Source organism: Taeniopygia guttata, chromosome 19, assembly GCF_048771995.1.
Source record: "Taeniopygia guttata chromosome 19, bTaeGut7.mat, whole genome shotgun sequence".
NCBI lineage: Eukaryota > Metazoa > Chordata > Aves > Passeriformes > Estrildidae > Taeniopygia > Taeniopygia guttata.
This window is the reverse complement of record NC_133044.1, coordinates 7961952-7976218: the sequence shown is the minus strand read 5'-3', so window position 1 is coordinate 7976218 and position 14267 is coordinate 7961952. Positions and strand designations below refer to the sequence as shown.

Here is a 14267-nt window from a genome sequence, read left to right as displayed (position 1 = left end):
GTATCACCATAGTTAGTGGTACCAATACGTGAAATTCAGCAGTAATTCTCCTGATTAAAGAGAATGAAGTTCACTGCTCGTTCTGGCTGCAGTATGACCTGAACTCATTGGAGGAGAGAAATATAGGTAGTTTGTTTTAATCACCATAATGCCATATATAGTGCTTTATACCTGATGGTGAGGACAGAGTGTGAGGAAGGGGATATGTGATAGGAAGTGCTGAGATTCTGACTGTTGTTATATGTCACTGGGGGTTTTCACTGTTTTTCCCTTTGGTAACCTTGGCAAGATGGTGAAAAGGGAAGTGACAAAACTATGGAGTGCCTGGAATCCCCCAGGGTTGCTGTAGCTGATAAAGGTGCCTGGTGTGGTCGTAATGAGATTGGGTGAGTGGGCAGCACGGTGTGATTAGAATTCAGCAGTTGGAAAGTAGAGGTTATGTGTGTCAGAAGAAATTGTTTTAAGGGAGGAAAATCATGTTTGAGAAACTGGAGCCAGAGCTTGTGAATGACAGAATTTAGCACTGTGAAGAAGGCTTCTTAAGTAGGAGCTACGTGTTTAGTCAAGAAGAGAAGAGACCTAGTGATAAAGATATGTTGTTAAAACAAAACTTAATTAAATGCTTAACACCATTGGTTTAATGTGTCTTAATGATAAATGTCGCATCTAGGAGTTTTCTTCCAGAAATTGGCTGCTATCTGGTATGAATTTTTTGCACAAGTCCCATAACTATGAGTGTTTGTCAGGGATTTGGTACTAGACTAGTTGTACCATCTTCCAGTCTCAAAATTTCCAAAAATGCAGTATATTTTAAAATTTTTAAATCATATTGATTTCTCTCAAACAGATTCTAAGTGATCAGTTCATGTGACTGGCTTTTTTATGACTGTATTTTCTGTTCATGTCTAGTATAACAACTCCTAATTTTTTCTTTGGTAGTACTTAGCATTTGCTAGTTCTGTGCCCAGCACTGCCTTGACATTAGACAAAACATGATACTGATTTCCATGAACTGGATGATGTATTTGACATAGTTCAAATGTACTGCAATTGAGGTGTCCCAGTAGATAGAGCTGGATTTCAGCTCTACACCACACACATCATGTGAAGAGAAGCCTTTGAAATAAAGATGCCTTCAGACTTGCTCCCAAAGTGATACCATACCCCAGCTTACAGAGATCTGAAAGAAGATGCTCTTCAGCTTTACTCTGCCAGAATAACTAAAATCTGTTCCTTCATGCACTGCTCCTTAATTTGGATAGAGCTCCTGGTACACTTAGCTTCACTTTGTTTAACTGTAGTGCAGTTAAGTATAAATTGCTCTTTCTCACGCTGAGTGTTGATTGGCTAATCCTGCTTGTCTTGTTGGTGCACTCTGCCCCAACAAAAGCATTGTGATCATGAATTTCCCTCCCCTGTTTGATTGTTGGCCTTGCAGCCTGTTGTGGAACTCCTGATGGCACAGCAACCATGAGTGTGTAGAGCTGGTAAAAAAACAGCTAATCTGTGTGGACAGGCAGCCTTTGTTTATATTTTGAGTAATCGTGGGTAAGAGAGGGGAAAATACTTATGATTGTATTAACCCTAGAAAGCCAAGACAATGGAATTCCCTTCAGTCATAGCAGCAACTCTGCAGTGTAGCATGTGCAGTTTAGCAAGTGTAATCTTAATCTCTTTGACTTTGTCTGGAATTGCTCAAAGGCTCATGGTAGCATATCTATGTTTCTATTTTTGATGCATGCTGTGAATGCAAGGGGTTTCTTTGACAAATGTGGTTTAGATGCAGGGGCATGGAGTGTTTAATTGAAAATCTTTACAATTATTGAGCAGTCCTGTTCTTCCCTTTCAGATTCCTCCCAGCATGACTCATCAGAAGCAAGTGACGATTCTGAGGCTGAAATCACTAGTCAAGGTCAGTTGCACAGGTCATTGATTTTGATTTTTTGGCATTTTTCTATCCATGATGTGTTTTCCAAAGGCTGCCTTACTTGGCAGTGAATTAAGAGAATTTTGTGCCGGTGGTAACTATGAGACCCAAACCTTTGCACTGACCAACTCCCTTTCATGTATATAAACATTTCTGAAGCTGCTAAGCAGTGTCCCTGCTGTCCTCATGCTAGGATGTTGGTAGGAGGTGAGCTGTGTTTCTTGTATTTGTGAATGAGTGTCCTGTAAGTGCTTTAAAACACTGCTGAGATTGGCTTTTTCAGTGCTTGCTTGTGGAATTAGATTAGGAACAGCCAATCAGCAATTTAGAATGTAGGCAGGGCATATAGGACAGCGTGGACACTTCTGGCATTACTTTCACCATTTTACAATGCAGCATGGTAATAACTCTGACATTACTTCAACAGAAAAGTTTATATGATTAGAGTCATTAAGTTCTGCTTGCATGTGAAGGCCATTACCACAGAAGTAAAAGGGCTCTGCACAGTTTTTCTGTGACAGAGTATAAGGGAACTGTAGAGGTACAAGATTTGTCAATATGTGATAGTCTTCTTGCTAAGTATACATAGGTACTCTTGCTTGGTGGCATGGGTACATGTTTTTCTGCATGTGAAATTAGTTTTCTTTGTCTGCTCTAACCATTTGTTCTCTCTGAGTTTGGAGGCATTGTTAATTGGGCAGTCTAAAAAACTCATTAGCTCAAGGAAGGTAGGAGTGGGTTTGGAAGTGTCAGGCTGAGTAGCAGCTCTCTGGCACATTTCTGGTTTTGCTGTTCTCCTTCCTGTTCACCTGTGTGTGCTTAAGGCAGATTTGATCAGTTTGATGTAGTTCTTTAGCATCCATTGGTTTTACACTGGTTTGGAAGTGGGTTTAGAACATTTGAGCTCTTCAAGACAAAACATAGGTTCTTTCTTTGAGATCTACTATGGAATGACATTTCTTCCAGTAAGATAACAAAGGTAGTCCATATCTGCACAATTTATTCTGTGATTCCTTTTGCTGGTGCATGGTTGTTTTCCCATCATGTGATGCCCAGTCCTGTTTCAGAAGCCAATGTTGTTCTCTTTAGGAAGTCTAGAAGCAGTTTTGTTTTTTGCTGTCTTGTGCTTTGCACAGGCCCTTTTGAAGGAACAAGTTGTTCCTTCACAGGTAAGATCAGGAGCTTTCTGAAGTTACTTAATGTAAGTTAATGGTGGCAAAATTTGTTGCCCTGCTAAGCAGAGTTCCTTAATTCTGTTTTAGTTTTGAAATTCATGGCAGTTCCAGTGCTGCACATGACTTCCATAGGCAAAACACCTTTTTTGTTTTTTTAATTGTTTCTTTTAGATGATGATGATGATGATGAGTACCTGCCCTCTAGCAAGAGAAAGAGAAGGAGAACCAAGAACACCCGGTCAACTAAGGAAATTGCCAATAACAGGAGAAGAAATGCAAAATATTTGAAATCTGGTAAGATGAAAGTTCAAGATTATTTTATCTCCATGCTTTGTTTTATTAAAAGTTGTGGGAAATTTCTTGCTGCAGGAGTGAGACACGTTGGTGCAAGCCTTCATTTAAGGGCCTTGGGCTCTTTGTTGGGGAATTGTAGCAGTATAATTATCACGATAAGCTCCCACTGTTCTATTTTGTTATTTGACTTGAAGATGGAATTAGATGCAGAGCATGTTGAAATCTTTTTGTTGTGTTCTTTCCTAATGCCTTCTGTTGGGTTCTCTGTAGAAATGCATCCATGCACTTCAATTTAGTCTGGTTAAAGATGCTTCACCTGGTATTTTTTGTGGTCCTTTACCTCTTTTTTATTCTGTGGTTTATTTGGCTCATGGACACGTTACTCAGTCTGCTTTTATAAGGTTCTGTGCACTCTGGAATATGTTTTCTTACTTGATATTTTTGAAGGCAACCACCCACATTCTGATAGCAGTTAAGGAAAAGATGTGCAAATACAGTCAGAGCATTTGAGATGTGAAGTGTTTCTTATAACTATAATAATATCATTGGATATTTTTGATATAAATATTTGGAAAGATGTCACCTATTGAAATAGTACATCTTCTCCAAAAATCCTCTCTTCATATTTCCACCACGTTGGCTTTTCTGACTTTTGTTTTGTTTTGCTTTTAATCTCCCAAATCACACCACTCTGGGGCTTGGTATAAGCAAATTGTGATGGTAGTCTTCATTATTTTAAGTCATGAAGGGCATTTGTGACAAGCACCCAAGGTTTGGCAGGATGTGAAAAGCACATTGTGACATTCACATTCTCTGGACAGAGAGACACAATTCTGTCTCTCAGGAGACACACAGAGTGAAGAAGAGAAAACAATCTTTATCCCTGCTCCTTTTTTTTCCCCATGTGGGATGTGGTATGGAGATTGTTTACCTGCAGTGATTGCTGGGTTGGATTCTGGTGAAGGTTGTTTGGGTTCCATGACCAATCAGATCCAGCTGTGTCTCAGGCTCTCAGCAGAGAGTCACAGGTTTGTTAGTTAGCCAGGGAAGTAAGAAGTAAGTATGTATAATAGTGTGGTATCTCTTTAAATAGTATATGAATGTAATATAGTATAGTTTTAATAAAGCTGTCATTCAGCTTTCTGATCTGGAGCCAGACATCATCATCTCTTCCCTGCATCCAGGGATCGCTGCATTGTTACTGTAGCTCATCATTGTGCCAGTGGCTTTGCTCTGAGCACGTGGCTCTCCAGCCTGAGTTGTGTGCTTTGCAAGGCAGATTTTGCTGGCAGCAATGTTCTTCTTTCAAATGCCATTAGTTTTGATGGAAGGTAGGTATCACCATAGTTAGGGGTACCATTCCTTAAAATCAGCAGCGATTCTGCAGGTTATGGATAATGAAGTTTTGATAAAGTTTCTGTTACAATTACCTTCACTTTGTTTAATTGTAGTGCAGTTAAGTATAAATTGCTCTTTTTCACACTGAGTGTTTATTGGCTAATCCTACATGTCTTGGTGATGCACTCTGCCCCAACAAAAGCATTGTGATCATGAAATTCCCTTCCCTTTTTGATTGTTGGCCCTGCAGCCTTTTGTGGAAATCATCATAGCACAGTAACCATGAATGTGTAGAGATGGTAAAAGCATTTCATTATTTGTGGAGAAAGACAGCCTTTGTTTATATTTTCAGTAATACTGGGTTACAGAGGGAGGGTGACTTATGATTGTATTTTCCCTAGAAAGCCAAAACGATGGAATTCCCTTCAATCATAGCAGCAACTCTGCAATGTAGCATGTGCAGTTTAACAAGTGTAAATCTCCATTTCCTTGCCTTTGTCTGGAATTGCTCAAAGGCTTATGGTAGCATATCTATGCTTCTGAACTGTACCATGCTGTGAATGCAAGGGGCTTCTGTGACTGTGTTAGTTTAGATGCCAGGGCATGGAGTGCTTGGTTGGATATCTTGTCCATGTGCATCATTGAGCAGTCCTGTCTTTCTCTTTCAGATTCCTCCCGGCATGACATGTCAGAAATAATTGAGAATCCTGAGGTTGAGGTCACTGTGGAAGGTCAGTTCCCCAGGTCATTGCTTTCAATTTGTGAGGCATTTTTCTATCCGCAATGTGTTTTCCACTAATTGCATAACTTAGATCTGAATGAAGATAGTTATGTGTTGGTGTTGACTGTGGTTTGGTGTGTGCACTGCTTGGTAAACGAACCTGGTAGAGACATATTAGGAAACCACAATATAGTGATGCATATTGGACTTGGTGGGCTGATTTTAAAATGATGCCTGACAGCAATTTGTATCTTCTGCATAATTTTCAAGTGTATTCAATGTAAAATATTCATTGAACCAAGAAGATGTTGTAATATTCCTTCCTTCATGAGAACACATTGCTATATAAACACCTGTAGTTATATGTAGCATTTGTAGCTAACAAATGCTTCTGGGCAGATCAGTACCAGAACAGAAAGGCAGTGTTGCAGATGGTGTAAGTGGAGCCTCAAGGTGTCTGTGTTATGTTGGCAACTCTGAGATCCAAGCCTTTGCACTGACCAGCTCCCTTTGTCATTGAAATGGCTCTAAAGCTGCAAAACAGTGTTCCTGCTGTTCTTCTGCCTTTCCACTTGTGTATGTTTAAGGCAGAGTTGACCAGTTTGATGTAGTTCTTCAGCACCCATTGGTTTTACACTGGTTTGAAAGTGGGTTTAGAAAATCTGAGCCCTTCAAGATAAAACATAGGTACTGTCTTTTGAGATCTGCTATGGAATGATATTACTTCCAGTTAGATAACAAAGGTAGTCCCTATCTGCACAATTTATTCTGTGATTCCTTTTGCTGGTGCGTGGTCGTTTTCCCATCATGCGATGCCCAGTCCTGTTTCAGAAGCCAATGTTGTTTTCCTTAGGAAGTCTATAAGCAGTTTTGTTTTTTGCTGTCTTGTGCTTTGCACAGGCCCTTTTGAAGGAGCAAGTTGTTTCTTCACAGGTAAGGACAGGCGCTTTCTGAAGTTATTTTTGTATTTTTGTAAAATGTGTTGTCCTGCTAAGCAGAGTTCCTAAATTCTATTTTAGTTTTGAAATTCATGGGGATCCAGTGCTGCACTCGAGTTTCTTGGATAAAAAAAAAGGGGTTTTTTTTATTGTTTCTATAGCTGATGAGGATGACTACATGCCCTCTGACAAGAGACAGAGGACCACTGATTCGGCAAATGACAATGCTAGTGCTGAGAGAAGAAACGCAGAAGAGTTCAATTGCGGTAAGATCAAATTTCTAGAATATTTTATCTCCTTCCTTTGTTTTATGAAAAGGTTTTGGGTTATTTTGTGCTGCAGGAGTGAGACAAGTTTTTGCAAGCATTCAATAAGAGCCCTGGTCTCTTTGTAGTTTAATTGCAGCAGTGCAATCATCATTATAGACTACCCCTGCAGCCTGTTCTGGAATTCTTGATGTCATGTCAACCATGAGTATGTAGCAATGGTAAAAAAAACCCTTAATCGTTGGTTACAGGCAACCTTTATTTATATTTTTAGTAATCCTGTGTAAGAGAGGGGAAAATACTTATGATTGTATTAACCCTAGAAAGCCAAGACGATGGAATTCTCTTCAGTCATAGCAGCAACTCTGCAGTGTAGCATGTGCAGTTTAGCAAGTGTAATCTTAATCTCTTTGACTTTGTCTGGAATTGCTCAAAGGCTCATGGTAGCATATCTTTGCTTCTATTTCTCTTGCATGGTGTGAGTGCAGCAGGCTTACTTGAGAGTGTTGGTTTAGATGCAGGGGCATGGAGTGTTTGGTGTCAAATCTTATCCATGTCTTTCATTGAGCAGTCCTGTTTATTTTCTTTCAGAGACCTCCCGGCATGACATGACAGAAACAAGTGAGAATCCTGAGGCTGAGGTCACTGTCGAAGGTCAGTTCCCCATGTCACTGATTTCAGTTGGTTGGACATTTTTCTATCTAAATTCTTTTTTCCAAAGCCTGGAATACTTGGCAATGAATGAAGAAAATTTGTGCTGGTGTTGAATGTAGTTTGGATTGTGCACTGCTTGATAAACAAACCTGGTAGAGACGTATTAGGAAACTGCAATATACTGAAGCATATTGGGCTTGGTGGCCTGGTTTTGAAGTGGTGCCTGACAGACATTTGTATCATTTGCATAGTTTTCAAGTGCTGTCAATGTAAAACATTTATTGAACCAATAGGATGGTATAGCATTCCTTCATTCTGGAGAACACATTGCTTTATAAACACCCTCTAGTTATATGCAACATTTGTAGTGAACAAATACTTCTGGGCAGAATGGTACCAGAACAGAAAGGCAGTGTTGCAGGTGGTGTAAGTGGAGCCTCAAGGTGTCTGTCTAATATTGGTAACTCTGAGATCCAAGCCTTTGCACTGACCAGCTCCCTTTGTCATTGAAATGGCTCTAAAGCTGCAGAGCAGTGTCCCTGCTATCCTCATGCTAGGATGTTGGTAGGAGGTGAGCTGTGTTTCTTGTATTTGTGAATGGGTGTCCTGTAAGTGCTTTAAAACCCTGCTGAGATTGGCTTTTTCAGTGCTTGCTTGTGGAATTAGATTAGGAACAGCCAATCAGCAATTTAGAAGTAGGCAGGGCATATAGGACAGTGTGGACACTTCTGGCATTACTTTCATTGTATTACAATTCAACATGGAAATAATTCTGATGTTACCTCAACAGAATACTTTATATGAGATGAGTCATTAAGTTTTGTTTGTATGTGAAGGCCTTTACCCCAAAAGTAAAAGTGCTCTGTGAAGGCTTTCTGTGACAGAGTACAAGAGAATTGTATAGGTACAAGATTTGTCAGTATGTGATATTATTCTTGCTAAGTAAACCATATCCTTTGTAACATGGGTACATGTTTTTCTGCATGTAAAATTAGTTTTCTTTGTCTGCTCTAACCATTTGTTCTCTCTGGGTTTGGAGGTATTATTAATTGGGCAGTCTAAAAAGCTCATTAGCTCAAGGAAGGTAGGGGTGGGTTTGGAAGTGTCAGGCTGAGTAGCAGCTCTCTGGCACATTGCTGGTTTTGGTGTTCTCCTGCCTTTCCACTTGTGTGTGTTCAAGACAGAGTTGACCTGTTTGATGAATTCCGTTGTCACTCACTGGTTTTACACTCGTTTAAAAAGTGGGCTTAGAACGTTTGAGCTCTTCAAGAAAAAGGTTCTTTCTTTGAGATCTACGATGGAATGATATTACTTCCAGTTAGATAACAAAGGTAGTCCCTATCTGCACAATTTATACTGTGATTCCTTTTGCTGGTGCATGGTCGTTTTCCCATCATGCGATTCCCAGTCCTGTTTCAGAAGCCAATGTTGTTTTCCTTAGGAAGTCCAGAAGCAGTTTTGTTTTTTGCTGTCTTGTGCTTTGCACAGGCTCTTTTGAAGGAACAAGTTGTTCCTTCACAGGTAAGATTAGGAGCTTTCTGAAATTAGTCATGTAAGTAAGTTTTTGCAAAATTTATTGCCCTCATAAGCACAATTCCTTATTTCTGTTTTAGTTTCAAAATTCAAGGCGGTTCCTGTTCTGCATGCAAGTTCCATGGACAAAAAAACAGGGGGTTTTTTATTGTTTCTTAAAGATGATGATGATAACTACCTACCACCTGACAAGCAACTGAAGAGCAACAGTTTGGCAAATGAATCTGCAGATATTGAGAGCAAAAAAGAAATGGAATTCAGTTCTGGTAATACAAAATTTCTAGATCATTTTATCTCCTTTTTTTGTTTTATGAAAATGTTTTGGGTAGTTTTTTGCTGCATGAGTGAGACAAGTTATTGCAAACCTTCATTTAAGCGCGCAGGGTTCTTTGTAGGGGAATTGCTGCCATATAATCATCATCATAGGCTACCACTTTTGTATTTTCTTGTTTGACGTGACGACTTAGATAGATGCACCACAAGTTTGGATTTTCTGGTTTTTTTCTTTCATTCATCTCTTCTGTTGGGTTCTCCATATAAATGCATCCATGCACTTCAGTTTAGGCTGGTTAGAGATGCTTTACCTGGTATTTTTTGTGATTCTGCACCTCTCTTTTATTCTGTGGTTTGCTTTGGTATTATTTGGCTTATGTACACATTAATCAGTCTGCTTTTATAATGTTCTGTGCACTCAGGAATATGTTTTTTAGTTGATATTTTTAAAGACAGCTACTAGAGTTCTGATGGCAGTGGAGAAACAGGTGTGGAAATACAGTTACAGCATTTGAGATGTGGAGTGTTCTTTGTGAGGATAAATTAACACACTTGGATATTTTTTCACAGAAATATGTTTAAATATGTAGCCTAATTGAAATTACACATCCTCTCCAGCCTTTGTCTTTTCATATTTTCCCCACGTTAGCTTTTTTTATATTTGTTTTGTTTTGCTTTTAATCTCCCAAATCTCATCATTCTGTGTAGTTACACAGTTTATGGTAATTGGGAGTGGGGCTGTGGCTGAGCCTCAACCCCAGTGGGCTACAGCTTTTAAAAGCAGGTGAGCAGTATTGAAAGCACCGAGGCAAGGAGTGCCAAGGCGTACCAGTCATAAAAGGATGCAGATGGCACACAGGTGTAATGCATATGAGATAAAAAGGTATAAAAAGTACTGTGGAACAAGAAAGGGCTAAAGCTTAAAGCCTTCTGAAATTGTATGGCGTTACTCTTTGTGTTACGGCCATCTTGACTCCGACATCTGGTGACCCCAACGTGATAGTGAGGTGGTTCAGGAAGACAAATGTGGACCTAACAGAAAAGTAGCTGTACTGAGAGCCTAGAAATCCGAAGGAGTTATAGCCATGCAGACCTGGCTCTTCCAGAAGTTGGTCTCTAGGCTACAGCCAGTAATGCAGATTTGCACAAGTGGTTGTTTCCATCAAAGAAAACCTATAGATTTGGTTTATTTTGTTATATGTCCCTGGGAGTTTTCACTATTTTTTCCCCTCTGGTAACCTTGGCAAGATGGTGAAAAGGGAAGCGACAAAACTATGGAGTGCCTGGAATCCCCCAGGTTTGCTGTAGTTGATGAAGGTGCCTGGTGTGGTCGTAATGAGATTGGATGAGTGGGCAGCACGGTGTGATTGGAATTCAGCAATCAGAAAGTGGAGGTTATGTGTGTCAGAAGAAATTGTTTTGAAGGGAACAAAATCATGTTTGAGAAACTGGAGCCAGAGCTTGTGAATGACAGAATTTAGAAGAGTGAGGAAGGCTTACGTAGGCGATGTGTGTTCATCCATGACGATAAGAGACCTAATGATGATGATATGTTGTTAAACAATATTGCCTCAGTGCTTAACAGAATTGGTTTAATGTGTCTTAATGAGAAATGTCCCATCTGGGAGTTTTCTTCCAGAACTTGGCTGCTATCTGCTAGGAGTTTTGTGCATAAGTCCCTTAAGTATGAGTGTTAGTCTAGTGTTAGACGAGTTGTACCATCTTCGAGTTTTGTGGCTATTCTTAAATTTCAAAAAATGCTGTATAATTTTAATATTTTCAATCTTATTTAATTCTCTCAAAATTTTTCTAGGTGATCAGTTGATGTGACAGGCTTTTTTACAACTATACTTTATGTTCATTTCTAGTAAAACAACTCCTAAATCTGTCTTTTGTAGTACTTAGCATTTGCTAGTTCTGTGCCCAGCACTGCCTTGAAATTAGACAAAACATGATACTGATTTCCATGAACTGGATGATGTATTTGACATAGTTCAAATGTACTGCAATTGAGGTGATCCAGTAGATAGAGTTTAGCAAGTGTAATCTTCCCTTCCTTGACTTTGTCTGGAATTGCTGAACTGGAGCCAGACATCAAAGGCTCATGGTAAAATCTGTTTAGTTAGTTTTTATGCATGCTGTGAATGCAAGGGGTTTCTTTGACAAAGGTGGTTTAGATGCAAGGGCATGGAGTGTTTTATTGAAAATCTTGTCCATGTACATCATTGAGCAGTCCTGCTTATTTTCTTTCAGAGACTTCCTGGCATGACATGTCAGAAACAAGTGAGAATCCTGAGGTTGAGGTCACGCTCGAAGGTCAGTACTATGGGTCCTTAATTTCAGGTTTTTTGGGCAGTTTTCTGTCCAGGAAGTGTTTTCCAAGGGCTGCATTACTTGGCTCTGAATGAAGAGAATTGTGTGTTGGTGTTGAGTGTAGTTTGGATTGTGCATTTGTAAACAAACCTGGTGGACAGGTATTAGAAAACCACAGTATGCTGATGCATATTGGACTTGGTGGTCTGGTAATGAAATGATGCCTGACAGCAATTTGCATCTTTTGTGACTTCTTCGAGTGTTATTAATGAAAAATAGTCATTGAGGGGACAAGATGTTATAATATTCCTCCATTCTAGAGGACACAGTGCTTTATAAACATGCTGTAGTAATATGTAACATTTGTAGTTACCAAATGCTTCTGGGCAGAATGGTACCACAACATAAAGGCAGAGCTGCAGGTGGCAATTGGAGCCTCAAGGTGTCTGTCTAATACTGGTAACTCTGAGACCCAAACCTTTGTACTGACAAGCGCCTTTTGTCATTGAAATGGCTCTAAAGCTGCAGAGCAGTGTTCCTGCTGTCCTCATGCTAGGATGTTGGTAGGAGGTGAGCTGTGTTTCTTGTATTTGTGAATGAGTGTCCTGTAAGTGCTTTTAAACACTGCTGAGATTGGCTTTTTCAGTGCTTGCTTGTGGAACTAGATTAAGAGTAGCCATCCAGCAATTTAGAAGTAGGCAGGGCATATAGGACAGGGTGGATACTTCTGGCATTACTTTCATTGTATTACAATGCAGCATGGAAGCAATTCCAATGTTACCTCAACAGAATAATGTATATGAGAAGAGTCATTAAGTTCTGCTTAATGACTTAAAGACCTTTACCCCAAAAGTAAAAGTGCTCTGCAAAGGTTTTCTGTGACAGAGTATAAGAGAACTGTATAAGTACAAGATTTGTCAATATGTGATATTATTCTTGCTAAGTAAACCATATCCTTTGTAACATGGCTACATGTTTTTCTGCATGTGAAATTAGTTTTCTTTGTCTGCTCTAACCATTTGTTCTCTCTGGGTTTGAGGTATTGTTAATTGGCAGTCTGAAAAGCTCATTAGCTCAAGGAACATCAAGGTGGGTTTGGAAGTGACAGGCTTAGTAGCAGCTCTCTGACACATTGCTAGTTTTGCTGTTCTCCTTCCTGTCCAGTTGTGTGTGTTTAAGGCAGAGTTGACCAGTTTGATGAATTTTATTGGTTTTACACTGGTTTAAATGTGGTTTTAGAACATTTGAGCTCTTCAAGACAAAACATAGGTTCTTTCTTTGAGATCTACTATGGAATGATATTTCTTCCAGTTAGATAACAAAGGTAGTCCCTATCTGCACAATTTTTTCTGTGATTCCTTTTGCTGGTGCATGGTCGTTTTCCCATCATGCAATGCCCAGTCCTGTTTCAGAAGCCAATGTTGTTTTCCTTAGGAAGTCCAGAAGCAGTTTTGTTTTTTGCTGTCTTGTGCTTTGCACAGGCCCTTTTGAAGGAACAAGTTGTTCCTTCACAGGTAAGATCAGGAGCTTTCTGAAGTTACTTATGTAAGTTAATGGTCACAAAATTTGGTGCCCTCATAATCACAATTCCTTATTGTTAGATTTTTTGCAATGCAAGGCTGTTCCAGTACTGTACATTAATTCCCTGGACATAAACCCAAATTATATCTCTTCGATTTCTTTTAGATACTGACCATACCTATGTGTACAGTAACACGAGACGGAGGCGCACCCAGTCGGTTAATGAAGAGGCCAATAGTCAGAGGAGAAATGCAGAAGAGTTCAATTCTGGTAAGATGAAAGTTCAAGATGATTTTGTCACTCTGCTTTGTTTTATGAGAAGATTTTCTGTAATTTCGTGCTGCAGGTATGAACCATGTTAGTGGAAGCCTTCCTTTAAGAGCCATGGACTCTCTGCGTAGATGAATTGCAACAGTATAATCATCATCATAGACTACCACTTTTGTTTTTTGTTATTTGACATGATGACGAAATTAGAGGCACAGGGAATTGGGATCTTTTGGTTGTGTCCTTTCCTGATCCCTTCTGTTTGGTTCTCCACAGGAAGGCATCCATGTGCTTCAATTTAGTCTGGTTAAAGATGCTTCACCTTGGATTATTTCTGTGCCTCTCCATTATTCTGTGGTTTGGTTTGATTTAGGGACCCATTCATCTGTCTAATTTTATAAGGTTTTGTGCACTCAGGAATATGTTTTTCACTTGATGTTTTAGAAAGCAGCCCCCAGAGTGCTGATAGCAGCAAAGGAAGAGATTTGGAAATAAACTTATGTCATTATAGATGTGTATTTTTGCTTACAAATTGCCATCACTGGATAGTTTTTCATATAAATATTTGGAAATATGTCCCCTAATTGAAATTGTACATCTTATCCAAACATTCTGTTTTCATATTACCACCGTGTTGGGTTTTCTGACTTTTGTTTTGCTTTTAATCTCCCAAATCACACCATTCTGGGGCTTGGTATAAGCAAATTGTGATGGTAGTCTTCATTATTTTAAGTCATGAAGGGCATTTGTGACAAGCACCAAAGGTTTGGCAGGATGTGAAAAGCACATTGTGACATTCACATTCTCTGGACAGAGAGAAATAATTCTGTCTCTCAGGAGAAGCACAGAGTGTAGAAGAGAAAACAATCTTTATCCCTGCTCCTTTGTTTTCCCCATGTGGGATGTGGTATGGAGATTGTTTACCTGCAGTGATTGCTGGGTTGGATCCTGGTGAAGGTTGTTTGGGTTCCATGACCAATCAGATCCAGCTGTGTCTCAGGCTCTAAGCAGAGAGTCACAGGTTTGTTAGTTAGACAGGGAAGTAAG

General features: G+C 39.5%; 1 protein-coding gene across 5 annotated transcripts in view; it reads left to right on the top strand.

The window, feature by feature from the left end:
• The window catches only part of GTF2I (general transcription factor IIi), an 87197-nt gene that overhangs the window by 39006 nt on the left and 33924 nt on the right, over positions 1 to 14267 (top strand). For all 5 annotated transcript variants that reach the window (XM_030287842.4, XM_072916789.1, XM_072916790.1 and 2 more), the window contains 8 exons: positions 1850 to 1912; positions 3274 to 3396; positions 5403 to 5465; positions 6555 to 6659; positions 7251 to 7313; positions 8927 to 9112; positions 11373 to 11435; positions 13119 to 13223. In XM_030287842.4, coding sequence (XP_030143702.4) covers positions 1850 to 1912; positions 3274 to 3396; positions 5403 to 5465; positions 6555 to 6659; positions 7251 to 7313; positions 8927 to 9112; positions 11373 to 11435; positions 13119 to 13223 — 771 coding nt within the window. The remainder of the gene's footprint in view (positions 1 to 1849; positions 1913 to 3273; positions 3397 to 5402; positions 5466 to 6554; positions 6660 to 7250; positions 7314 to 8926; positions 9113 to 11372; positions 11436 to 13118; positions 13224 to 14267) is intronic.